General features: G+C 48.5%; 1 protein-coding gene across 1 annotated transcript; it reads left to right on the top strand.

Annotated features, from left to right (window-relative positions):
• Window positions 1–409: 409 nt before the first annotated feature.
• On the top strand, window positions 410–17,575 carry Chrm1 (cholinergic receptor muscarinic 1). Its single transcript, XM_050137177.1, has 3 exons — window positions 410–814; window positions 1,252–1,343; window positions 15,099–17,575. Exon 3 carries the CDS (start codon window positions 15,166–15,168, stop codon window positions 16,546–16,548), a length of 1,383 nt encoding a protein of 460 aa, XP_049993134.1. The 5' UTR covers window positions 410–814; window positions 1,252–1,343; window positions 15,099–15,165; the 3' UTR covers window positions 16,549–17,575.
• Window positions 17,576–27,530: the final 9,955 nt, after the last annotated feature.

The raw sequence follows: 27,530 nt of genomic DNA on the forward strand, positions 1-27,530 counted from the left end.
GCAGACACTAGAGCACTGCCCAGCATGTGGGCATGTCACTCAGCCCCAGGGCGGGTGCGCCAGCCCTCTGGGTCTGTTCCAAGTTGGAACCTCTCACGTGAGGCCCAATGTGTCATTTTCAAACAGAAGGAATCTAGCTCCCTCGCAGCAGGGAGGAAGAGCAGGGTGTGTGGCTGGGTGGGTGGGTGGGCGCGTGGGCATGTTCATGGGGGGAGGGCATGTGTGCAAAGGAAGCAGGCATGTGAATAACAGGGCATGTGTGTTGGGACATGGTGCACAAGAGTTGGGGGCTTTCCGGTTGGGGGCTTTCCGGTTGGGTGGGGGAAGAAGCCTAGGAAACAGAGTGTGCCTTTGTGAGGGTGTGTATGTGTGTGCCGCCGGTCTGTGTGCAGTGGGTGTGGGTGTTTGTCTCCCTGTATCCGCCTTCTCTCTCCTCCTGGACTTTTAGCCTTCCAGGGCTCTCCTTCCTCATGTCCTGCCTCCTCTGTCTCAAGGCTCAAAGTGGATGCCCTTGTGGACAAGGGGGGCACACTCTAGGACTTAGTCCAACCCCAGATGCTGCCTGAGGCTTCCCTCCTGCTCCCCCTCCCTTTCTTTCCTCCCTTCCCTCCCTCCCTCTCGTTCCCTTCCTCCCTCCCCCCCAAGGCTGGCGTGCCAGGGGGTGGGACATGCCAATCACTGGCTGTGCCTCTCCCGCTGCCAGCACAGGGCGCAGCTCCCCCCGGGAGCCAGGTGTTTGGGTCCCAGGAGACGCTGCAGGCCCCCGGAGAAGCAGTGAAGCTGAGGACCCCACAGACCCCTCTCCGGTCCCCTGGTGAGTACATTTGGGAAGGTTTGGGAGGGGCTGTGTTGAGCTGGGTGCAGAAGCAGCAGGGTCCTCTGGGACAGGGCAGGGACAAGGATGAGATAGAAATGGGGGTGGGCTCTGGAGAGGGGAGGTGGCCAAGGAGGGGTCTAGAGGCCAAGAGGTCTCTGTAGCCATGGGCATCGGCTGCTCCAAACACCCTGCCTGCTGGTTTTCAGTGGATTCTTCTGGTGTTTTTCTGGGCTTCAGTTGGCAGAAGAGATGGAGACCCTCTTAGGAAACTCAAACTAAGGTTCAGAAGAGATTAGATGGCCGTGTAGTTAGCAGATTGCCTAGCACCCTAAAGCAGAAAGGGAAAGGCAGGAGACAGCCCTTGCCACCAGCACCCCGCTGAAGGATGACCCGTGTACATACTTTTGGGGACACCTCCTTCTCTCCTCCTTCAGGGCACCCTGAATCCCACCTCCCCCATCCACCTTCAGCCCCCCAAGATGGACTGAAAGAGACTGCTGGCCAGATGGACAAGCTGGATGCCAAGGTGGGTGTTTGGCCAGAAGCCAGCAGGAGACCAGGCAAAGAGCCCCATTGCTTTTTGGAGACAAATAAGCACATGGGTAGCCACATCATCCAGAGGATATGGCCCTGGCATGTAGGGGACCCAGAGAGCCCTCCCTGGGTTTTTAGTATCTTTGGCTTCCGGAAGATAGGCTGCAGTCAGTGCAAGGGTCTCAGGCAATACAAGGATACTAATGCACACATGTGTGTCCTCAGACTCCAGGAAGGATGAGTTGGAGCCAGGGGCTTTGATTCTTACAGTTGCCACCTCCAAGACGGGTGTCTAGAGAGAGAGCAGTTGGACCATGAAGACCTGTACACCTTAGGGGTTCTTAGTGCCAGTGGAAAGGGCTTCACTTCTTCCTACAGTGCACATCTATCTGCAGATCCACCCCATTAGCCCAGTGTCCCCTGTCTCACTGGCTGGAAGAATTCAGGCAGTCTCCAGGAGCTGATCAGTCTCTTGTCCCGGGGTTACCAGCCACTCCATGAGCTGTGTAAGGAAAGGGCGCTACCCCTAGACTTCAGCTACTAGGTAAACCATGACAGCTGCTGAGATATGAAGAGGAGATGATGGAACAGGGCTACAGAAGGTATCATTCTGGCTGGGCTGCTGCCTGCTGGGCTGCTGGCTGTGACTTTGGTGGATCTTCAAGAGTAATGGGGAGCCCCTAGGCAGAGCTGTCCTAATGTACACTCAGAGAGAATGAGGCTGAAAAGAGAGAGCAGATATGTTCGTGGCCATAGAAGGGAGACATAGTAGTCCCGTTCATACTTGAACCTCATTCTCTTCACCCTCAGCACATCGCTGTGCTACCATCTCTGTGAGCAGGAAGACAGGATAGAATGGGGAAGGGAAGGGTCTAGTGAGCTTTGGGAGGCAAGAGCTTGGGCTCCCAAGCAGGCAGGCAGGGAAGAGGTGGGTGAATCGAGCTGAGTTTCTGCTCCACCGTGATGCCATGGTGATGCCTAGAAGAATGGGGGAGGGAAAGAGAGAAGAAAGGAAAAGGGGGAGTGCCAGGAGTGAGGCTCTGGAGATGTGCAGGGAGGAGGATGAGGGGGCCCAACATTGCTAATGCCACACTTGCAGAGCAAAGTCTAGGTTGCAGCCCGCTCACAGGTAGGCTCTTCCCAACCTGCTTAAAGATGGTTGGTCAGGTAGTCAAGGTCCATCACCAGTGAGCAAATTTGGCCATAGCTCTAGGACCGATGCTCCTCTTTCAGATCAGCGGTGGATTCAGGAAGCATTTAACTGATGGCCACTGATCTCCCAGTGGTGGCTTGAGCCGAAAAAGACCGAGATTAATTCCACTTGTTTACTTCCTTGTTTCCAAGGCCAGGGGGTCAGGGGTGGAAGTTTTGTGAACCTTTAATGAATCAAGAGCCACTTGAAGAGAAGTTAACCCGAGGGGAGTCACCCAGAAAGGCTGGCTTCTGGGCTGTGGTCCCTGACGGAGTAGTCAAAAGCCTGGACCAGAACCTCCTTCTTAGTACATATGTGAGACCCCAAGTTCCCATCCCTCAGCCCTCCCTGAAGACTACCTTCTCCCTAGAGTTATCTCTGCCCCAGCCAGGTTTTCAGACGGCTTCCAGCCCCAGAATAACAAGATGGCTCCGCACCTCCTTCTTAATTCTTCCCCCACATTCTCTGTCTCCCCTTCTTACTTCTTGACCAGACTAAGGAAAGTCTCATGTTCAGGAATCCTTCTCCCCAGCCTTCCTATCCTCCCCCAGTGGCTTCTTTCCTTCGCCCTTCCTTTCACCAGCCAGATCCCCTGTCCCTAGGGATTGGTCCAGGGCACTGGCGGTCATCAGTCTGGCCTGCCTTGTGTTAGAGACTCTGACCTCATCTCTTAACTCTTGGAGCCCACATTAACACACACCACCACCACCACAACCCACATTAGCTTAAACATACATACACACACACCACCACCACCACCACCCACAATAACTTACACACACACACGCACCACCACCACCACCCACAATAACTTGCACACACACACACACACACACACACACACCACCACTACCACCCACAATAACTTAACACACACCACCACCACCACCACCACCACCACTACCACCCACATTAGCTTACACACACACACACCACCACCACCACCACTACCACCCACATTAGCTTACACACACACATACACACCACCACCACCACCAGCATCCCACATCTATTCCTGAACCTCACTTAGCCTCTCTTTGCTCGCAATAAAGCAGGATTCTTCAACCATTGCACAAATTAAGAGGCTCTCCGTTTATTTTTCTCCTATGCTCTCCTGTCAGACAGTCCTTTACCCAAGAGAACAGAGGCCTGCTGATAAGGGGTCATAGAAGCAGAGGGGCCCCTAAACTCTGTTCCGGAGCTGGTCTTGATCCCCACAGGCTCATCCTCAACCTCTAGAGCCTGGAATCATTAAGGAGGACCCCCCTCCATGTATACATTCATGTATTTCTTTCACAAATATTTGTTGAACAGTTACTATGTAGCAAGCCCTAAGATAAAGCAGTAAATGAAGCAAGCAGAACCCCTGCTTTGCCTCTCCATCCATTATGACTGGATCTCCCCCTCCTCCACACCGTCATTCTTCATCGCACAGATAAATGACACAGACGCAGACCAGAATCTAAAGCAAGGACTTCTTGGCTGATTCAAACTAGGGTTTGGCCAAGCCAGTGAAGATAGGCGGAGACTCCCCTCAACACCCCGTCAGGAACAGCTTAGAGTCGGGGCTCCCAGAGATGGATCTCAGAGACAGAAGAGTGCATCACTGACAGGCTTTAAGGTCACCTCTTTTTGCAAATCGGAGATAATAGAATCTATTTTCAAGGAGTTATAACAAGCAAATTAAATTATGCATATAATGCGTAGAGCCATGTCTGGTATACTCAAGCAGCCAGTAAATATCAGTTGCTATGATAATAATAGTAATATTATTAAAGGCTCCCAACAGTCTTCGTCAGGAGGCCACAGTTCCAGGCAGAAAAGTACTCTCCCAATTTCTTAACACCTTCTTGCGTCCAAACACAAAAAGTTCCAAGATCCCACCCCACCACCACCATCCTCTTGTCATTCAACAATGCACACACCCTTACACACACACACACACACACACACACACACGCCTACTAGAAACTCAGCCCCATCCTACAAAATGGCGCTCAGGTCAGGATGGTGGCTTGCCTATGGTCAGTGAAACAAAAGATTGAAGCTAAGGGGTCTCTGCCTGACCCACCTTGCAATCCATATCACAGCTTTTTCTGTCAATGTTTGTTTCTTGTTTATTTAAGAGTTATTTATTTATGCTGGGCGGTGGTGGCGCACACCTTTAATCCCAGCACTCAGGAGGCAGAGGCAAGAGACAAGCATGCCTCTGTGAATTTGAGACCAGTGTAATCTACAGAGTGAGTTCCAGGACAGCCAGGGCTACACGGAGAAACCCTCTCTCAGGAAAGAAGAAATGTATTTATTTTTATTTTTCATGTATGCGTGTTTTGCCTGTATGTATGTCTGTGCATCCCATTCCTGCCTGGTGCCCCTGGAAGTCAGGAGAGGACATTGGATCCCCTAGGGACTGGCATTACAGACTGGTCAGCCACCATGTGCGTACTGGAACTTGAACCCCAGTCCTCTGTAAGAACAACCAGTGCTCTTAACCACTGAATCCATCTCTCCAACCTGTCCATGAATGTGTTAACAGGATGTGCTATGTGAATGTAGCATCAAGTTCCCCTTTCAACCAGAGAGCTAACCCTGAGCCCCTAGTTCATAAAACTTCTGGAGCCGCCACTGAACCCCAGCACCCTGTCTCTTAGTCCAGGATGGTCACAGTCATGGGAAACCAAGCTGATTCATGACCACCATCCTCCAGTAGCCAGTAGTGAACTCCCCAGTCGAGAGCAGAGATGTCTCAGTGCATAAACATGCTCATCAGGCAGCCCTGAGGGCCTGAGTTCAAACCCCCAGGACCTACAGAGAAGCAAGCATCTGTAATCTTGGTGCTGCTGCAAGGAGATGGAAGAGAGAGACAGGAGAATCCCTGGAGTTTACAGCCCAGTTGGCCTGGCACAAGCAGTGAGAAAACAACTCATCCTACACACGCACACACACACGCACACACACACACACACACACACACACACACACACACACGCAAGTCAAGGCTAAGGCCAGGCATGATAGTGCACACTATACTCCCAGCACTCAGAAGCCTGAAGCAGGAGAGTTGCTGTGACTTCAAGACCATCTTAGGCTAATAGTGAGACCTCAAACTAAATAACTTAAAAGCCCCTATAGGAGGTGACTCACAACCACCTGTAACTCCAGCTCCAGGGCATCAGACACCCTCTTCTGGCCCCTACCAACACCCGTACATGTAGCTTGCACTCACACAGACAGACACACACATAAATTTAAACTTTTTAAGAAGCAAAATAAAAAGCCATCTGAAAAGGTCATCTCATTGGTAGTCTGCTCATCTAGCAAGCAGAAGAGGGTTTAGTCCCTAGCACCCCATAAACTGGGTATGGTGGCACATACCTGTAATCCCAACTCTTGGGAAGTAGAGGTGGGACAATCAGAAATTCAAAGTCATTTTCAGCACATCGGGAGCTCAAAGCTAACCTGGACTACATGAAACCCTGTCCTAAAAATAAATGAATGAACAAACGAACGAACGCACGCACGTACACACAAATAAATTAAATAAATAAATAAATAAATAAATAAATAAATAAATAAATAAATGAAGGGTGACTGCTAGAGATCTGGCATATGAAAGGCTCTGGGTTCTAGGCAGGGTAGAAAAAAATGAAGAAACAAAAGAAGTTGATTAAGGATAATAACATAGATGTATCATTTCAACACCTGAGAGGCCAAGGTGACAAAGACCTTCCAAGGTTGCACGGTAAGGACTACAGTAGGTCACCCCGCTCTCACCGTGACAGGAAAGCAGGTTCATGACCATCACCAAGAAGAGTGGAAGGTCCAGAGGTGGTGAGAATTACTCTAGTTCCCTAGAACCTCTCTGTGCCCTTTCTCCTCAAACACTCCCCAGTGGGAAGCAAACATTAGAGGGCCATAGAGTAATTAGCCAAGTAGAACAAACACAGACCTTGAATCCAAAAAGTTAGTGTCACAATCCCAACACTACTAGCTCCTGTGGGATCATCAGAAAGTCCCTTACCGGGCTGGAGAGATGGCTCAGAGGTTAAGAGCACTATCTGCTCTTCTAGAGTCCTGAGTTCAATTCCCAGCAACCACATGGTGGCTCACAACCATCTGTAATGATACCTGGTGCCCTCTTCTGGCCTGCAGGTGTACCTGCAGGCAGAACGCTGTATACATAATTAATAAAAAAAATCTTTAAAAAAAAAAAAAAAAAAAAAAGAAAGTCCCTTACCCCTCTGAGCCTCTGCTCCCTCGCCTTACTACAGAGATGAGATTGTCCTGCCGATGAAAAGGAATAGGGTGTATCAAGCGCCTGTCATAGCCTAAGTATGGTGGCTACCAATTTGCCCATTAAAAAAGATTTGACAGGGATTTCTAACCATCCATGCAAGACTTCCAGCTTCCTCACCTCCAAGGATGTTTGGTTCATTTTTCTCTGGAGTCCTGTACTAAAGGTATTTGCTTTAACAAGGCATGATGGTTCATATTTATAATCCCAGCACCCAGAGGTAGAGAAGCAGATGGACCTCTGTAAGTTTGAGACTAGCCTGGTTTATAAGTAAATTCCAGGTTAGTCAGGGTTATATAGTGATACCCCGTCTCAAAAAAAAAAATTAAATGAAAGCATTTGCATTATTCATGGCTGTCACTACAACCCTCTGAGAGGAGCTTGTGATGGCTACAGGTCACCATGTTCCCACCCAGAGTTGATGGTGCCGCAGCTCCCAGTGAAGGGACCTGAGTGAGCTTCAGCTTCACCTCTGAAACTTGGGTCCTCTCTATGCAGCATCTGGAGATGTTGCATTCAGGACCCTATACATCTGCCAGAGATGCTAGGATGGTCCAAATCCTTCTTTGTACAAAAGAACAGATTAAGAACCAGGGAAGATGTCAGGCAGTGGTGGTTCATGCCTTTAATCCCAGCACTCGGGAGGCAGAGGCAGGTGGATCTCTGTAAATTCAAAGCTAGCCTGGTCTATAAAGCAAGTTCTGGGATAGTCAAGGCTGTTACACAGAGAAACCCTGTCTCAAAAAAAAAAAAAAAAAAAAAAAGAACCAGGGAAGAGCTGGGGGTGGGGGCTGGAAAGACAGGACACTGTGACAAGTGGATCAGGACAGGGAACCGGGAAGAGGAGCAGAGGCCATGAACTGTGTGTCTGCTCTGGTACCCCACTCATCAGCTGTGGAGTGAGAGGCAGGAAGAAAAAGGGAAAGAATGAAAGGTTGGGAGATTGTGCCGATAACTTATGGAGGAAGGGGTGGCACTGAGCTTCATTCCAGAACCAAGGGTCACAATGCCAAGACTTGGGCAAGTCAAGTAACACACTCACCTTGAAGCAAAATTTGAGGGATCACGGAGGATGTGACTCAATGGTAAAACAAATGCTTAGAGCGTACAAGGTCCTGGATGGTACCCCAGTACCAATGAGAGAGAGAACTTCATAACACAGAAAGATAAAGTTGCAGCTTTGTTTTGTTTTATTGCTTTTGTCCACCCCATCCCCAGACAGGGTTTCTCTGTGTAGCCCTGGCTGTCCTGGAACTCTGTAGATCAGGCTGGCTTTGAACTCAAGAGATCCACCTGTCTCTGCCTCCCAAGTGCCAGGATTAAAGGGGTGTGCCACCACCATCTGGCCTTGTTTTTGTTTCTTAGGGCACTCTCAAGTAGGTCAGGTTAACAGCAAACTTGTTATGTAAACAAGGTTGGCCTTGAACTCCACACCCTCCTGCCTCTACCTCTAGGGTGCCAGGATTACAGTTGTGTGCCACCACACCCAGTCTGGAACTTTTTAAAAAATCAAATAACAAACCAGACTTGCAAGTAACCCCCGCATTTGGAAGGCTAAGGTAAAATAGTTCTGAGTTTGAGGCTAGTCTGGGCTACATGGGACTACATAGTGAGACTTTGTCTCAATCAATCAATCAATTAATACTACAGCAGGCTAGCTCTTTTTGTAAATAAAGTTCCATGGGAACTAGGGCCAGGTTTGGAGTAAAGCTAATGAGACAGGATTGCACAAATGTAGGGCTGGATCCTGCCTTTGATATTTTAATCATCAGATTATATTTGCATTGATTTTTTTTATATTACATAAAATATTAGTTTATTTACTACCAAGTTTGGAACCATCTTTAAATTTTGTGACCAAGATACACATCACCCTCCTGCTAAGCCTGAGGAGGCCTCTGCAGGGGGGAGGGGCAGCCTCTCCGCCAGCCAACAATTCTAGTCTAGTTCCTTTACAGGTCTTTGCTCCAAAGCTCATGGAGCTGACACACGGGGAACCGTACTCAGTCTAAAAGCAAGGAGATCTGGGCAATGTCTTCTATCCCCTGTTGCTGGGCCTCAGTTACTCCATTTGTGCAATGGGTGTTAAGTGGCCCTGAGTTCAGAAAATCAAAGACAATGACTGTGCAGGGCAAATTCCCAAGATAGTGGCCACCAGCCACCTCCCCAGGGAAAGCCCCAGCCTGATCCCAGCCTCTTGCCCACTACCTGACTTTAGTTTAGAAAAGGGTGTGACAAGACCAGGCAAAAAAAGATAAACCTGATGTGGTGGTAACTCAGGCATTTAATCCCAGAATTCAGAAGGCTAAGGACAGAGGCTCAATCGTGAGTTCAAGACCAGCCTGGATAAATGTAGCAAGACTCTGGATCAGGGGCTGCACAAGGTCCTGGTTTTGAATCCTAATGCTGAAAGGGGCGAAGGTGGAAGGCAAATTGCGTTTTAGTGCTTGCTTTTAAAATTCAGATCGGCGAGTTAGTCTCCACTGCTGTTTCGCTCTTTTGTTGTGTTTGTTTAGAGTTTCCTACATTTTTGTTTGGTTTTTTTTTTCCTGTTTGGTCATAAGTTCTTGTAAATGAACTTTCACTTGAAAAAATGACTGGGGTCCAGTCTTGATGGTACATTTCCTGTGTGGTCTTCTGCGGGTTTTCTTGCTGTTTCACTTGGGTCTCACTCAGTTCTATTATCTGTACACTTGTGTTCAGGTCATAGGTTGCTGCTGAGATTCAGTATGGGGGTTGGACACAGCTCAGTTTGTACAGTGCTTACCTAGCATAGGGTTCCATCCTCTATACCATGTAAAACTGGCTTGGCACCCTATGCCTCACAGCCAGAATTCTGGAGGTGGAGGATCAAAAGTTTAAGATCTTCCTTGGCTACACAGTGAGTTCCAGGCTAGCCCACACTGCATAAGACTCTATCTTAAAAAAAAAAATTAAAAAAATAAAAAAAGACTCTATCTTAAAGGAAAAAAAATAAAAAGGAGGTGGGCAGAGAAATTAACCATGACTGCAGATCTTTGGTAGAGTGCTTGCTGAGCATGTATAAGGCTCCATGTTTGAGTCCTTACAGCGCACACACACCCCATACAAGACATACACATACATACACACACATACACACACACAATACACAGACATACACACACCACACACACACCCCATACACATACATACACACACACCCCATACACATACATACATACACACACCATACACATACACACACACCATACACATACATACATACACACACCATACGCATACACACACACCATACACATACATACATACACACACACCCCATACACATACATACACACACACCCCATACACATACATACACACACACCCCATACACACACACACCCCATACACATACATACACACACCCCATACACATACATACATACACACCCCACACACATATATACATACACACACCATACACACACACCATACACATACACACACACACCATACACACACACCATACACATACACACACACCATACACACACACCATACACATACACACACCATACACATACATACACACACCATACACACACACACACCCCATACACATACATACATGCACACACACCCCATACACATATATACACACACACCACACACACACTTCATACACATACATACATACACACCCCATACACACACACCCCATACACATACATACACACACCCCACACACATACATACATACATACATACACACACCACACACACACACACATCACACACACACACGGATAAGATAATGCACGGATGTATAGAAATACTTCAGCAGTGACTCAGGGTGAGCTGTCCAATAGCAACAGGTACCATTGCTATCCACCACCACTACTGCACTATCAGAGATTTAGGGCCCTGGGCTAGGGATGAAGCCCAGACCCTGTGAGTGCTGGACAAGCTAGACAGGTGGTTTACCACATGTACCCAAATCCTCTAGATTTTTTTTTTTTTTTTTGAGACAAGGTTTCTCACTGTAGCTCTGGCTATCTTGGAATTCACTACATACACCTGGTCGACCTCAAATTCACAGAGACCTGACTGTCTCTGCCTCCAGCGTACAGAGTACTGGTGCGTTCCACCACACCCAGCCTTAGGAGAGTTTTTGGTTTTTTGTTTTTGTTTTGTTTTGGGTTTTTTTTTAATATTTATTTATTATGTATACAATATTCTGTCTGTGTGTATGTCTGCAGGCCAGAAGAGGGCACCAGACCTCATTACAGATGGTTGTGAGCCACCATGTGGTTGCTGGGAATTGAACTCAGGACCTTTGGAAGAACAGGCAATGCTCTTAACCACTGAGCCTTCTCTCCAGCCCCCCCCTTTTTTTTTTTTTTTTGCTGTTGGTGTTGGTGGGTTTTTGTTTTATTTCGTTTGTTTTTGATTTTTTGAGACAGAATTTCTCTATGTAGCTTTGGAGCCTAGAACTTGCTCTGTAGACTAGGTTGGCCTCAGACTCACAGAGATCCACCTGCCCCTGCCTCCCAAGTACTGGAATTAAAAGCATGCGCCACCACCACCGGCCTAGACTATTTTTAACTTAAAATACAATTACATAATATTCTCCCTTCCCTTTCTTTCCTCCAATATTTCCTGTGTACCCCCAGAATTTTCTCCCTCTCGAAATCATGGCCCTTTTTTCTACATGTATGTATGTATACCCAAATATATAAATACAACCTGCTCAGTCCATTTAATATTATTTGTATGTATATGGCTTCAGGGCTGACTCCTTGGTATTCGATAACTGATTAGGGCCTCACCCCTGGAGAAGAGTATTACTCCCGATCCATTCCCAAGCAGAAGGAAGCCCTCATTCCCACACAAACCAAATTAATGTGGACCCAGTGCTCACTGGACATCAGGAGCATTCTAAGCACTTGATGTTCAAAACCTCATTTAATCCTCTTAACAATTCCTTGAGGTATTAACTTAAAGGTCTTAGCTAATCTCTATATCTCATTTGAGGAATTTATGGTTATAGACATTACATCACTTAATAGTTAATAACAATAAATAATCATTCATAAATAAATAAATAAAGTAATAAAAAATAAAAAGAAAAATAAATAAAATAAGATATGGTGGTGCAAGGCTTTAATCCCATTACCTGGGAGGTAAAAGTAGGATCAAAAGTTCAAAGTCATCTGCCCCTCTGCTATACAGATAAGGAAGCAGGCCTCTACTACATGAGACCCTGTTCCAAATGAATGAATGAATGAATAAATAAATAAATTATTTTTAAATATTTCTTTAATTTTTGAGATATATCATTTCTCCCTTCCCTTTCCTCCCTCCAAGACTTCCCAGATATCCCTCGTTGCTCCCTTGCATATTCATGGCCTCTTTCTCTTTTTCCTTAATTGTCATTGCATGTGCATGTGTGTGTATGTGTGTGTGCATCTGTATGTGTGTGTGTATGTGTGTGTGTGTACCTAAATACAGAAGTGCCACTTGCTCAGTCAGTATAACGTTACTTTTGTGTATGTTTTCAGGGCTGACCATTTGGTACTGGACAACCAATTGGTGTGCTCTCCCTGGGAAGACTATTTCTCCTGCCCTCAGCACCCCTTAGTTGCCTGTAGATCTTTGTGTGGTGGTGAAGCCTTGTGGGCCTCCACACCCATCCTAGCATGTCTGTGGCTATCGTCCTTCTCCAGCTCGTGTTTAGACAGTCACCTTGATGAGACATTATGGTGTAGCTTCTGACATTTCTGTCTGACACCATCTCACAGCAAACTCCCTGATTCTCTGGCTTATACGATCTTTCTGTTCCTCCCCCGATCTTTAGGTACCGGCGTTGTACTGTAGTGACTTTTTTAAAGATTTACCTATTTTTATTTTATAAATTTGAGTGTTTTCCTGCATGTATGTTCAGGCACCACTATGTGCAGTACCCACAGAAGCCAGAGGAGGGTGTGGGATCCTCAGAGACCGCAGTTAGAGACATTTGCAACCTGCCATGTGGATACTGGGAACTGAACCCAGTCCTGTGGAAGAACTGTAAGCACGCTTAACTGCCAAGCACTCTCTCCAGCTCCTATGGGTGATTTTTTTTTTTTAGTAAATGGTAGAGCATGAATTCATATCCAGACAGGCCTCACCTGCCATCCTGACACTCGGGATGGGAAGGTAAGGGGGAACTGGAGCTCAAAATAATCCTTGATTACATAGAAATTCTGAAACCCTGTCTCAAAAAAAAAAAAAGGGGGGGCTGGAGAGATGGCTCAGAGGTTAAGAGCATTGCCTGCTCTTCCAAAGGTCCTGAGTTCAATTCCCAGCAACCATATGGTGGCTCACAACCATCTGTAATGAGGTCTGGTGCCCTCTTCTGACCTGCAGTCATACACACAGACAGAATATTGTATACATAATAAATAAATAAATATTTTAAAAAAAACAGCAATACCAACACCCTCTTGTTTGTTATAACTTCTCCCACAGCCTTTTAGCTAATATCAAGTGTAGTACTAAATGCAGGCGGCCTAGCTCTGGAGTCTAGGTTCTTTAACTGTGGTGTCACACATACTCCCTCAAGTGTAAAGTGACTCAGACACACGCGTGCACACTGACAGCCACATGTTGTGGCACACTGGTCTCCTTCCCTGTGCTGAGAGCTGTACCACAACAGTTCACCGAGAGCCATGGAGATGGCCTCAGCCACACACGGGTCATACATGATCACAGGCACAACACATAAGCCTCTCTGTCACAGACAAGGTCCCCACACGACACTGGGGTTCAGAAGGCTTTTGTTCAACATTTCTCCCTTAGGATCTTCCCAACAGTATAATCCTAAAGGCCATAGCTCTACACTAGGAAGACCCTAAACTTCTTCTGTGGACAGATGGGGACACAGAAAAGGACCCACCAAATCACAGAGCAGCTAGGCTATTGCTGAGTGAGACCTTCAGCCTTCCGGCTGCCTTTGCTTTGGCTGTGGGCCTTCCCTGCCTCCTGGCCTTTCATTTTGCGCAACCTTAGTGCCTGGGCCAGACTCCAGATCCCAGGAAAGTCTGAGGGATCTTCCCGTTCCCCATGCTGCCCTCTTCTCAGCTGGGGCCCAGGAACAGAGCTGAGAGGGAGGGAAGCCTCCCACATCCCATCTGGGGCCAGACCCTCACCTAACTGGGAGCCGAGGCCATTGTCCCTGTTGCCTGCTTCGCATGCAATCCAGGGAAGATTGTGCAGACATAAACACACATACACGCATTTCCATGTACCCCCTCTCATTCTGCTCCCTATCCGAGTCTCCTGTAGCTCAGGCTCTCTTCAACATCACTGTGTAGCAGGGGATGACTTTAAAGCCCTGATCCTCCTGCCTCCACCTCCCAAGGGTAAGGACTGCGGATGTGTGCCACCACTCCCAACCCTCTTCTCTTCCCTGGAGCCTTCTCCTTTCCATCACTGTATTTAATGAAAGAATTACACTGGAGCAGCCCATGCACAGCTAGTGGAGGAACTGGGCCCGAATCCCACTCAGTATCTTGTCACTATAGCAGAGGCTGAAGCCGCTCAGTCGCCATTGCCTCCAGCAAGAAAGGGATGACAAGGTCCTTCCTGCTAAGGATGAGCAGGGCCCTTAAATAGATAACTTGATTAGGTGCTTAGCACCGTGTCTGGATGTAGCAAGCCCTTCTTAAATGAAGGCTTTAATAAGGCTGAGTGAAATACTTGGAAAATCTTGCAGGACTATATACAAAATAATTCTCCCAATTCCTGCTGCATGAAATGTAAGAAAAACAGGGGTTAGTGGCTGGCTTCGCAGTTAGGAGCCCTGGCTGCTCTTCCAGAGGACTCAGGTTTAATTCCCAGTACCCACAAGGCAGTTCACTATGTCTATAATTCCAGTTCCAGGGGATTTGATGCCCCTCTTCTGGCCTCCCCGAGCTTACACATGGTGCGCAGACATATATGCAGACAAAATACTCATACACATAAAATAAAAATAAGCGAATATTTTTACTTTTTTTGAAGACAGGAATTAGTAGCAATTTTCCAAGGAGAAAATGGAGGTTCAAAGTTTGAACCAGCTGGCATGAGGACAAGGCCACTCCGTGCTGCTGGCAAATCGCCCTGTGGCTGGGAAGACATTGTTAGCCACTGTGTGTAGGTGCCAGTGCCTACAGGTGATGCTGTGTGGCCTGGAGCTCTGTACCCTTTGACTCTTCCACTCAGAACTGTCAGAGGTGCCCAGTGGCCCATCCAAAGCTTGTGTCCTCTCTTTTCAGGTGATGCCCTTTCTCTGAGGAAAACTTGTGACTGGAAGGGGCTGCCCCTTCATCTCACCTGGCTGAAATGAACACCTCAGCGCCCCCTGCTGTCAGCCCCAACATCACCGTCTTGGCACCAGGAAAGGGTCCCTGGCAAGTGGCCTTCATCGGGATCACCACAGGGCTCCTGTCTCTGGCTACAGTGACAGGCAACCTGCTGGTCCTCATCTCCTTCAAGGTCAACACAGAGCTCAAGACAGTCAACAACTACTTCCTGCTGAGCTTGGCCTGTGCTGACCTCATCATTGGCACCTTCTCCATGAACCTCTATACCACATACCTGCTCATGGGGCACTGGGCTCTGGGCACACTGGCTTGTGACCTCTGGCTGGCTCTGGACTATGTGGCCAGCAACGCCTCGGTCATGAATCTTCTGCTCATCAGCTTTGACCGTTACTTCTCAGTGACCCGACCCCTGAGCTACCGAGCCAAGCGCACTCCCCGCAGGGCAGCTCTGATGATTGGCCTGGCATGGTTGGTTTCCTTCGTCCTCTGGGCCCCAGCCATCCTCTTCTGGCAATACCTGGTTGGGGAGCGGACAGTGCAGGCCGGGCAGTGCTACATCCAGTTCCTCTCTCAACCCATCATCACTTTTGGCACAGCCATGGCCGCCTTCTACCTCCCCGTCACAGTCATGTGTACGCTCTACTGGCGCATCTACCGCGAGACAGAAAACCGAGCCCGGGAGCTGGCAGCCCTACAGGGCTCTGAGACCCCAGGCAAAGGTGGTGGCAGCAGCAGCAGCTCAGAGAGGTCACAGCCAGGGGCTGAGGGCTCACCGGAGTCACCTCCGGGCCGCTGCTGTCGCTGCTGCCGGACACCCAGGCTTCTGCAGGCTTACAGCTGGAAAGAGGAAGAGGAAGAGGATGAAGGCTCCATGGAGTCCCTCACATCCTCTGAGGGCGAGGAACCCGGCTCAGAAGTGGTGATCAAGATGCCCATGGTAGACCCTGAGGCACAGGCACCAACCAAGCAGCCCCCCAAAACCTCCCCGAATACAGTCAAGAGGCCCACCAAGAAAGGCCGAGACCGAGGTGGCAAGAGCCAAAAACCCCGAGGGAAGGAACAACTGGCCAAGCGAAAGACCTTCTCACTGGTCAAGGAGAAGAAGGCAGCTCGGACCCTGTGTGCTATCCTGCTGGCCTTCATCCTCACCTGGACACCATATAACATTATGGTGCTGGTGTCTACCTTCTGCAAGAACTGTGTTCCCGAGACCCTATGGGAGCTGGGCTACTGGCTGTGCTATGTCAACAGCACTGTCAACCCCATGTGCTACGCACTCTGCAACAAAGCCTTCCGGGACACTTTCCGCCTGCTGTTGCTCTGCCGCTGGGACAAGCGGCGCTGGCGCAAGATCCCCAAGCGCCCTGGCTCTGTGCACCGCACCCCCTCCCGCCAATGCTAATGGCCCCCTCTCCTGCATCCTTCCACCCCAGCTCCAGGGAGAGGCCGGTGGAAAGTGTCCATAGGCTGTATCTTCAGTCCCAGGGCCCTGCTCAGGCCTCCCCTGGCTTCCCAGGCCCCTGGGTCACCTTCCTGGACAGCCCAGAGAGACTACTAGCTTTCCAAACTTTGCTATTCCCAGACAGGGAGTGAAACCCGGGGAACTGGTTTCTCTGTTCCCTGCTGTGTGGGAATAGGCTATTCACCAGGAAGAAGGTCCAGGAGGAGGATCCGGGTTTTGGACTCTGTTTGCGTTTAGGCAGGAAGTCAGGAGCCAGCAGGGCGGGCCAGTAGTTTAACGTTGTTGTCTTCCTTGGCCCGGCAGGGGGCCCAAATTGTCATGGGAAATAGCGCCCCCTGGGTGTATAGGCAGGAGCTGACACAAAGTTTGGGACTATGAGCTGGAGATCCCCTCTCTGCACAGGCATAGCGCATCCAGGTAGGCCCTAGGCACACTCTTGGGATTGTCCAGCCTCCCTACAAATATCCCCAGGTCATCCCTACGTGAGTCACCTCCAAAGCAAATGTCCAAGTGTGGGGAGGACGATAATGCCAGAGGAGATCACCAAGTCCAGAAACTGCAGCAGGACCAGATGTCAGGTGTCCTAACTGACCCACTATGTCACTTTCCGGGGTGGGAGGGAGATAAGGTACCTGCTATCCAGTCCCACACCTCTCCCTCTCCCCCTCTCTCTCTCTCTCTCTCTCTCTCTCTCTCTCTCTCTCTCTCTCTCTCTCTGCCCCAAAGTAACCTCAGTCCCTCCCTCCTGGATCACAGCCACCACCTGGGTGGATCTGCTCTGGGCGGATCTAGCCAGGCCTCCTGCATGCTGCCTGCCTCCAGCCTTGCCCCACACAGGCCTGGCTCAGCCAGCAGGTTCTCTTCTGTAAACTCCCCAGTCCAACCCATGCATGGCCTCCCTGCCTCCCTAATCTCCAGACTCTGCCTGGTCCCAGATGTTCTCTCCTTCCATCCTCAGCGTATGCTGAGTCTGTGAATAAAAGCCACGTAACCAGCAGGCACTAGGAGGAGTTCCTCCCTGTTTTGGCTCAAGGCCCTGGTCCCAAGGCCAGGACTGGATGGGGCACAGAAGGCGCAAATGCTGCACGGAGAATGTGGGCTGCAGCATTTAAGGTGGATCCGGGAAGGACAGCACTGAATGGCTAGATCAACTAAGCCTGTGGGCCCCAGCACCCTGGGGTCCGTGGCTCAGGTGAGCGGTGCTGCAGAAGGCAGACTGGCCTCTGGAAACGAGGGGCCTGGGTGAAGCACCCCGTGTATCCCGCACATAGCTGTTCTAGGACCTTCTCATACCCAGTCAGAACACAACTCCTCCAAACTCCCATTTGCAGATGGGGAAACTAAGGCCCAGAGACCCAGGAAGATTGCTTAGGATTATCTCACAAAGCAACACCCAGACTTCCAGGTAGTCCACAACCTCCTGACCCCTAGACTGTGGAGATGACAGACCTCGGACACCCTCAACCAGAGCAGTCCATCAGGGTAACCCTCAGGCCACAACATAAAACACTGTATTCGTAAGGCAGGTTCCCAAAGTCTAAGGAAAATGGACCTAAAGAGATTAACTCCACATCCCTGAGCAGTGGTTATCAAAATGTAGCAGCGGCTGGGAGTCCCAAGACCAACCTTAGTGTCAGTGGTTTACTGGGAGGACACACAAAACTCTACAAAGTCACTAGGATCACTGTCCTATCAAAAGAATGTCGGAAGAAAATGGCAACAGAAGGAAGTGCACAGAGCAGAGTCCCAGGGTAACTGGGCACAAGATGCCAGTTCTCTTCCCAGGGAGTCACAGAACACTTACTCTCCCGCGGTGATGTGTGACAGCCCGCATAACACACTGCCGGGCGGGAAAGGCCCACCAGAACCTTGGTGTCTGGGGTTTTCACTAGAGGCTGGGCGTGGGGCGTGGCTGTCCACGTGGCTGACCTCAGTTAGTGTCCAGCCGCTCTAGAGGTTTTATGTGGAATGCGGTCCAAGACCTCCACCACAGATCATGTAGATTATCTGGTGCCGTCCAGCGTACACAGATGAGCAAAGATTTTCCTCTAGGTTTGATAGTCCAATGGTTTGTCATGATTCCCAAGAGCCAGACAAGGCCTGCTGAGCTATCGGTGACCCAAACCTGGAGCACCGCTGTCACCTGGGAACTTATATACGTAAATTCCTGGGGTGACCACAGATTTACTAAATGGAATTCTAAGCATGAAACCCAGCTATCTGTAACTAGCAGCCTCAAGGTGATTCTGGCTAAAGTTTGAGGGGGGAAAACTCTCCTAGAAGGCTGAGGTCCTAGGTGGGACTTTAAAAAAGCTCTGCAGAGGACGGAGTGGGGATTCACCCCCACAGTTAGCTGCCTGGATTCCCAGAAACTACTGAACCTTGAGAGCTAATTTGGTGGTTCTAGCTGGGAAGAAATTCTCTAATATATCCTGGACCCACAAAGGGTCCTCCTCTATCCGGCAAGGTCATCCTCTTCAACTGAGCCGACGGCTTCGGACAGGATAAACATGGAGAGGTAGAGGAAGAAGACGTCTCCTAGTCAGCCGCTAGTAACCAGTGGGGTGACAGATGCCTCAGTCAATCACACTCAGGTCACCCATAACCCGTGGGATGGAATCTTCCAACACCATGGGCAAGGACAAACCCCTACAGAGGCAGACAAGGAGAAGGTGGCCAGAAGCTGCAGGAGATACAGCAGTGTGGGGATGACCCTCAGCTAGAAACCCTGTACCCCTGTACCACCAGTACAGCAGCCTCAGCTGAGACCCTGTGGAGGCTGCTTGCTTGCTACTGCTCCACTGTAGCCCTAAGTCCCCTTCAGGGGTAAATAGGCTGCCTATGTCAAAGGTACAGAGGTGGAGGCACCGAGGAAGTGAACAGCATTGGAAGAAGAAACACTTTGGGGTCCGTGTGACTTGCCTCCACTGAAGACCAGGAAGGAAGGAGTGGGACTGGATTAGGATCAGTAATAGGAGTAGTAGCTCACACTGGTCCCTCGTTCCCTGTCCTGGGAACCTCACCATGGTCCATCAAATAACCTTAGGCTTGTCTTCAGTGTCTTCATTTCTAAAAGGGGAACAGCCCCTTGCAGGTGTCAGATGGATGAGGCAAACTGGCAAAAAGCACTTAGTGGCTGTACCATCAGTGACTCCACAGAAGAGACTGCCACGGTTAAAGGCCAGACTAGGTCTAGTTTCTGAGTCAGGTCCTAACCTGTACTCCACCCTGGCTTTGGAAAATCTGGAGTCCTATACCCCAGTCCAGGAAGAAGAAATCTCATACCTTAACCTGACTGGGTTTGAAGAGAGTCCAGGAGCACCTGGGCAGGAAGGGGTGTAAACTCCAGGTGGAATCTGGGTCCTGCAGGCTCTGAAGGAGTGCTGCAAACCAAGGAGCATATGAACCAGAAGGGAGAGGGCCATTACATGGGCATCAGTCCATCCCAAACACTGCACCCACTCCTGCCCTGAGGGAGCCTCTTCACCACAGGAGCAAAGACCTTATCGTAAGGAGAGAATAATGTTGCTTTGTGAATACCACCTCTTCCACCAATACCACTAGACTGGAGCCTGCCTAAAGGAGTGGAACAGGTTAGGTTCCCTCCTACACCAAAGCCCCACCGCGGCTCCATCTCCACCATGTTACTTTAGCGCCACCTGCTGGCAATGCAGGAAATAGGCTACCCAGGAAACCTGATCTTTGCCTTGGACCAGGTTCCCCAGACAACAGACCACAACATAAAATGATACAGTACGTGATCTTGGTCACCCCAGCAACTACCCCCAAACTTCAGGAGAATCCAAAGACACAGAAGGCTCACAAGGCCTTATAAACATTCAGAAACAAGACCTTCCCTTTCTAACTAGTACGCTATCATCAGTGATGCCATGGATACCAGATGTCTTGACATTTGCGAGTAGCTCCATCCAAGTCTCAAAAACAAACGAAAGCAACCCCCTTAGCCTGAAGCCTTTGTGTTCTTCCATTTGGGTGACCTACCCCTGCAGAGCCCCCAAGGCCTGTAGAGTCCTTGGTTTCGTTCTCAGCCTAGCTCAGGTTTCACGGGGGTCAGAACTGACTCCAAATTGAAATTGCATTTGGAACCCAGGACAGCTCGACAGTCTGATTATTCCATTAAAAAGGTTCAGCTCTCCCTTTCCTCTCCCATTCCCTGTCCTCCTACCCTGGTATCTGGTATTTCTGCCTTCCTGGAGCCACCACTGAGCACGGTTGCTCAAGCCAGAGAGCTGGAAGTCAGCCTAGACTCTTCTGTACTCCCTGTACCCAGCCTACCTCTAAACAGTTCTCAAACTAATCCTGTCTTCTCCACCTCACTGCAGGGCTCTTGCACAAAGTCCTGAAACAATCCTTCAATTCAAAAGTATCAACCTTTTTCTGTCAAAGGTCAGAGAGCAGACATTTTTTTTGACCCTACAACCCAAGAGACAAAATGAAAGATACAAATCAGCGCTAGTATATGACATTGTCTCTGTCACTGCAGTTGAAGGCAGCCATAAATAATAGACTACAACAGATAAGAATGGCTGTATACCAATAAATTTATTTGAATCTAACATAATTTTCATATGTCACAAAATACTATTATGATTTTTATCTTTTTTAGATTTATTTGTTTGATGTGTATAAATATTTGCCAGTGCTATAAGCCTCTGAGCTATCTCTCTATCCCCAACCCTCATTTTTAGGCCTTTTAAAAGTCAGGGACTAAGGAGATGGTTCAGTGGTTAAAAACATCTGTTGCTCTTGCAGAGGACCCAAATTCAATTCCCAGCACCCACATGGTGGCTCACAACCATTCATAACAGCAGCTCCTGATCTCCACGGCACCAGGAATAAAAATGGTAGCACACACATATGCAGACACGCAGGCAAAACTCATCCAAATCAAATAAAAAATAAATACATCTTTTTTAAAAATATCACACACACACACACACAAACATAGTAATTGCTTAGGATAATCCCAGCTATATAAGACCTTATCTTGGGAGGGGTGGCGGGGAAGCTAACCCAAAGCTAGGCACATGTGATCTCAAATTGGGAAGCTAAGGCAGGAGGATCTCAAGTTTGAGGCCATCTTGGGCTAAGAGTTCCAGGCTAACCCAGGATGCAAAATGAGACCTTTATCTCCAAAAGCCAAAGCAAGCCTCTTAGACAAAGGCCTTCGCATTCAGCCTCTTGGGTTGAGCCCTCCTACAGACTGAGACTCTCCTGGTCTTTGAGCAGGTTCTAGATTCATTCCTTCATGTCATTCCTCTTCCCAGTTCCTCTGCTTGGACTTTTATTCTGCTTTGCTTCAAGATCACCTATGCTTCCTTCAGGATCCAGAAAGAAAAAAAAAACAGCACTTAACTCACACCCTGGGGCTCAGGGCACCTCAGTAGGCATCAGCTTTCAGCCTGGAGGAGGGAGAGCTGACCAGAGAGGAACTGGAATGCAGGAGCACTGGAAGACACTGCGGAGATAGCTGGCTGGGAGGAAGGACTTGGCAGAGAAGGAAGGTGATGTGTCGGGATAAGCAGGAAAACGGCAGTTAAGGGACAGAGAGGACTGGGGAGATGGTTCAGTGGGCAAAGTACTTGTTACACAACTGTAAGGATCACAGTTTTGGATTCCTAGCACCTACATAGAAGTCTGGCACACCTGTAATCCCAGTACTGGAGGGCAGAAATACGGGGGATGGGAGAACTCTCTAATCAGCCAGGCTAGCCAGAATGGCAAGATCTGGGTTCAGCAAAAGACCTTGTTGCAAAATAATAATAATAATAATAATAATAATAAGGCAGAAGTCCAGCATGATGGTGGTTGCCTTTAACCCCAGCACTCAGGCAGAGGCCAGCTGATCTGCATGAGTTGTAGACCACCCTGACCTACAGTGCAAGTTCCAGGTCAGCCAGGGCTACACACTAAGACCCTGTCTCCAAAAGCTAAAATTAAGGTAGAGTGGTAAAAGGAGATATTCCATGTCAACCTTTGGTTTCCATATACACGTGCACACATGGATGTATACATACGGTGATGGTTTAAATGAGAATGCCCCCCCATAGGCTCATATTTAAATGCTTGGTCCATATTTGGTGGAACTGTTTCAGAAGGATTAGGAGGTGTGGCCTTTTGAGAGAATGTGTGTCATGGGGGGGGGGCGGGGACAGGCTTTGAAGTTTCAAAAGCCAATGCTATTCCCAGTTAGCGCTCTCTCTCTCTCTCTCTCTCTCTCTCTCTCTCTCTCTCTCTCTCTCCCCAGTGCCTGTAAATTAGGAAGTAATTTCTCAGCTACTGCCCCACTGTCATGCCGGCCTGCCTGCTGCCATGCTTCCTGCCATGAGGAGGGCATCATGGACTATAACCCTCCGAAACCATGAGCCACAATAAATATTTCCTCTTATAAGCTTTGGTCATGGTGTCTCTTCACAGAAATAGGAAAGTAACTAAGACATACACATGTGCACACACACATATAAATACATGCACACATGCACCCTCCTCCTCTTCCTCTCTGGTCCTCCCTGAAAATCTGTCCCCAAGTGGGTTTGTATGTGTGGTCCTAGAGAGGATGGATCTTGTCTTTCTATAGCTCTCTCTACACTCACCTCACCTCTGGTGCCATTCCACCATGCCCACTGTAGACAGTCTCTGCCTTGAAGGAGCCTGGTTACCTGATGTCTTCAGTTGTCACTGAAAACAAAACAATTTAAAAGAAGGAAGACAGTGGCCTCAGTCCATGGTCACTTGGCTGCACACTTCTGTGCCTCTAGTGAGGCAGACCGTCTTGGCAGAGAGGGTATGATAGGCAAAGGTGCTCACTAAGAAAAGTCCACACAAGGGACATCCTTCAAAGATAACGCCCAGTGAATACTTGCTCCAACCAGGCCCCGCTTTCTGGCATCCTATTTTTAAAGTTAGCATTCTCTTGATCCAGTTGCTTCTCATTGGAGTCCACTAAGGGTGGACCAGACTTCAATACAAAACAAGGAAGATGTTTCATATTAGACAACAATATCCACAGAGACATCTGCTAAGGTGATGTGAATAGAGGTCCACCCTTGGACAAGATGCTTTCTTTTTTTAGGATTTACTTAGTGTGTGTGTGTGTGTGTGTGTGTGTGTGTGTGTGTCTTTGTCTGTGCCTGTGTGTGTGTGTGTGTATGTGTGTGCGCGCGCATGCGTGCACTTGCACGAAGAGGCCAGAATCGGATGTCAGATCCCCCAGAGCTGGAGTTCCAGGCATTTACAGAACACCTGGTTTATTGCCTGAGTGCTGTAACCTGAACTCTGATCCTCATAATTGCACAGCAAGTACTCATAACTACTGAACCATCTCTCCAGGCACAGAGTGGTGCTTTCTTGGAACCAGACTGGTCATGGCAGAACCAAGCCAGGAAGGCTTTGTCTCAACATTGACTCCTCTTATGAGCTGGATGACCTGTATGTTTCTGAGCTTTCATCCCCTTCCCGGGAAAGTAGAGCTGTTTTACCTGAAGAAATAATGACAGGGCCTCCACCCTTGAGAGGCTTGGTCTTAAGACAAACTTCCAAATGTGGATTGTAGCCCCATGTGCAAGTCATGATTAGCAATACCCTTTAAATATTTTATTTGAATGGGTGTTTTGTCTGCATGTATGTACATGCACCTGGTGTCCACAGAAGCCAGAAGAGAGCGCTGAATCCCCTGGAACTAGAGTTACATAGTTGTGAGCCACCACATGGATGTGGTGAATTGAACCCGGCTCCGCTGGAGGAGCAGCCAGTGTGTTTCACCACTGAGCCACCTCTCTAGGTCATGATTTGTGCATGCTAGGAAGCACTTTGTCACTGATCTGCCCTTGAGACTCCAGAATTTTCTCTAAATGCAGCAGTTTAGGATACATTTGCACAGTGTGGCATACAGGAGTAAACAGTACTCTTTGAAGCTTTTGTCTGAGGGCTTTTGCTATACTTATTTATCATGTGTGTGTGCACACCACGTGTACATGAGGGCCACAGAGCACATGTAGACATCAGAAGACAGTTTTGGGGAGTCAGTTCTCTCCTTCTAGAGATCAAACTCAGGTTACTGGGCTTAGTGGCAAGCACCTTTATCTTTACCTGCTGAACCTCCTTTTGAACTTACAAAGAGAAAAACATATGGGGTGGTGGTGGTGCACATCTTTAATCCCAGCACTTGGGAGGCAGAGGCAGGAGGATCTCTGTGAGTTCGAGGCCAGCCTGATCCACAAAGTGAGTTCTAGAATAACCGGGCTGTTACACAGAGAAACCCCGTCTTGAAAAACAAAGAAAAAACACACACACATCGGGCTGGAGAGATGGCTCAGTGGTTAAGAGCACTACCTCCTCTTCCAAAGGTCCTGAGTTCAATTCCCAGCAACCACATGGTGGCTCACAACCATCTGTAATGAGATCTGTTGCCCTCTTCTGGCAGGCAAGCATATATGCAGGCAGAACACTGTATAAATAAATAAATAGATAAATAAATAAATAAATAAATAAATAAATAAATAAATAAATAAATCCCACATATCTACCAGGTCATAATTTACACGGTTTTTAATGATGGATATGGTACAAGAAGTCTAAAAAAGTCTTTTGATAAGGAATTACTGAAAAAATTATATGAGAAGTGGTTCATGGGTGACTTCTCTAAGTGCCACACCCTGGGTGACTCAGAATAACAGGGCTGATATCCAGGGCTCTGGAGGTCATAAGTCTAAAGCCAAGGTGTTAACATGTTTGACACAGTCCTTTAAGATGGTCTCCACAGACAGCCATCTGAGAAGACTGACAGAGACACTGAAGCTCCTGCAATCCAGGCTCTAGACAAGGTGGTCCAGGGGCAGAGTACCTAACCACTAGGACCGCCAGTTTCCTCTTCTTGCTACCCAGTGCAGAAATGGGTAGCACCAGGCAAAATGCTGCATCACCGGGGCTGGAGAGACGGCTCAGTGCTAAGAGCAGTGGGTGATCCTTTCACAGGACCTGGGTTCCAGAGGACCAGTGGGCTCATTGGTCACCAAGCAAGCTAAGCTTGGGTAGAAAGTGTTTCTTTAGTCTGTTGTTGCTGTTCTAGCTAAGGTGAATAGAAACAGCCTCCCCAGAGAAAGTCACATAACACTGAGTAACACTCTCAACAGTCTAGGACTATCCCATCTCCAAACAAGCCCGCAGCAAGAAGACAAACATCAGATTTCCAAACTCCTTGTTTGGTTAAGAAGTTTCCAGATGCCAGGCATGCCTTTAATCTCAGAATTTGGGAGGCAAAGTCAGGTGGATCTCTAATGTGTGAGGCCAGCTACAGAGACATAGTGAGGCTCGGCTCAAAACACCAAAAAAGCCGGGCGGTGGTGGCGCACGTCTTTAGTTCCAGCACTTGGGAGGTGGAGGCAGGCAGATCTCTGTCAGTTCGAGGCCAGTCTGGCCTACAGGACAGCCAGAACTGTTTCACAGAGAAACCCTGTCTCAAAAAATAAAAACAACAACAACAACAAAATCAGAAAGGAAGGAAGGAAGAAAGGAAGAAAGAAAGGAAGAGAGAGAGAGGGAGGGAGGGAGGGAGGGAGGGAGGGAGGGAGGGAGGGAGGGAGGGAGGGAGGGAGAAAAAAGGAGTGGGGAAGGGAGAACGGGAGGGAAGGAGAATCTCTTTCAGACCTTCAGTTGATTTTTACTTCGTGCACTTGGGAAAGGAGGGTTGTACAGATGTTCCCCCTCTGGCTTAACAAAGAGAATTCACAGGTATTTATACCTTCTAGAAAACAGAGATGAGAATTTAAATGGTATTGCCAAGGCAACGCATTATTAAATAAGACAGGCAATCAGAATCAGAAGCTTTTTAAGTTAAAGGTTACTTTCTTGGGACAAAGCACAGCTTTTTAAATCTGGCTGCCTGACAAGACTCCTGTTAGAAATAACATCCACAAGGATTTTGTATGATGCAGAAAAGAACCTGCTCTTATTTCTGCTACAGAACAAGGTAGCACGCCTTCTTGCTCAGGCTAAAGTGTTTTGTTTGGTTCTATTTCAGTTTGGGTTTTGGTTTTCTGAGACAGCATCTCACTGTGTAGTCCAGACTGGACTAGAACTTGTGGCAATCCCTCTGTCTCAGTCTCCCAAATACAAAGGTTATACAATGGAAGATTTTAGGGTTTTTTGGCGGGGGGAACTATGAGATTTTATTGTTGGCTTAGAGTTTGTTGTTTTGGTTTTAATTTTGGTTTGTTACCAACAGTTAAAGGCAGAGCCAGATAAACAAAGGCAGGTGAGGGCTGAGGCACAGTTCAGAGGTACAACATTTGCCCAACACCAACTGGCCCTAGTGTTGATCCTCGGGGCTAGAAAGGAGGACAAGTGGAGGAAGAAGGGAGAAGAAAGATTCAAGGTCTGAAAGACTGATCTTGGAGGGAAAGGAGGAGAGGGAGGGGAGAAAAAGGGAGAAGAGGGGAGGGGAGGGGAAGGGAGCAAAGGAAGCCCAGCCCATGTCTGATGCCAACAGAAGCAAGGTATTACATCCTCTGGAACTGGAGTCACAGATGGGTGTGAGCCACCATATAGGTGCTGAGAACCAAATCCAGGCCCCCTGTATTAGAATCCAGGCACATCTAGGCCCTGCCCCATGGGAACCTGGCACAGTGCATCACACCCTGCTCTTCTAAAGAAGCAAGCAGGTCTTTGCCTCTCTCTCTCTCTCTCTCTCTCTCTCTCTCTCTCTCTCTCTCTCTCCTCCCCTTTACCCTTCTCTCAATAAACTCCACACTCAAGCTCTGTCTGCATGGCTCATTTGTCTCCTGCCTGTGGCCCTCACCCACCAAGGTACTGACTGGTGTCATAATCATAACAGCCTGCAAGAGCCACGAGTGCTCTTACCTGCTGAGTCATGTCTCCAGCCCCTACATAAATGGATTTGGGGG

The sequence above is a fragment of the Alexandromys fortis genome, unplaced genomic scaffold, assembly GCF_014885135.2.
Source record: "Alexandromys fortis isolate MF-2015 unplaced genomic scaffold, M_Fortis_MF-2015_v1.1 scaffold_3, whole genome shotgun sequence".
Classification (NCBI taxonomy): domain Eukaryota; kingdom Metazoa; phylum Chordata; class Mammalia; order Rodentia; family Cricetidae; genus Alexandromys; species Alexandromys fortis.

Excerpts from the sequence above, each read along its gene's own strand:
- Chrm1 (XM_050137177.1), top strand. The coding sequence starts at position 15,166 with ATGAACACCTCAGCGCCCCCTGCTGTCAGCCCCAACATCACCGTCTTG.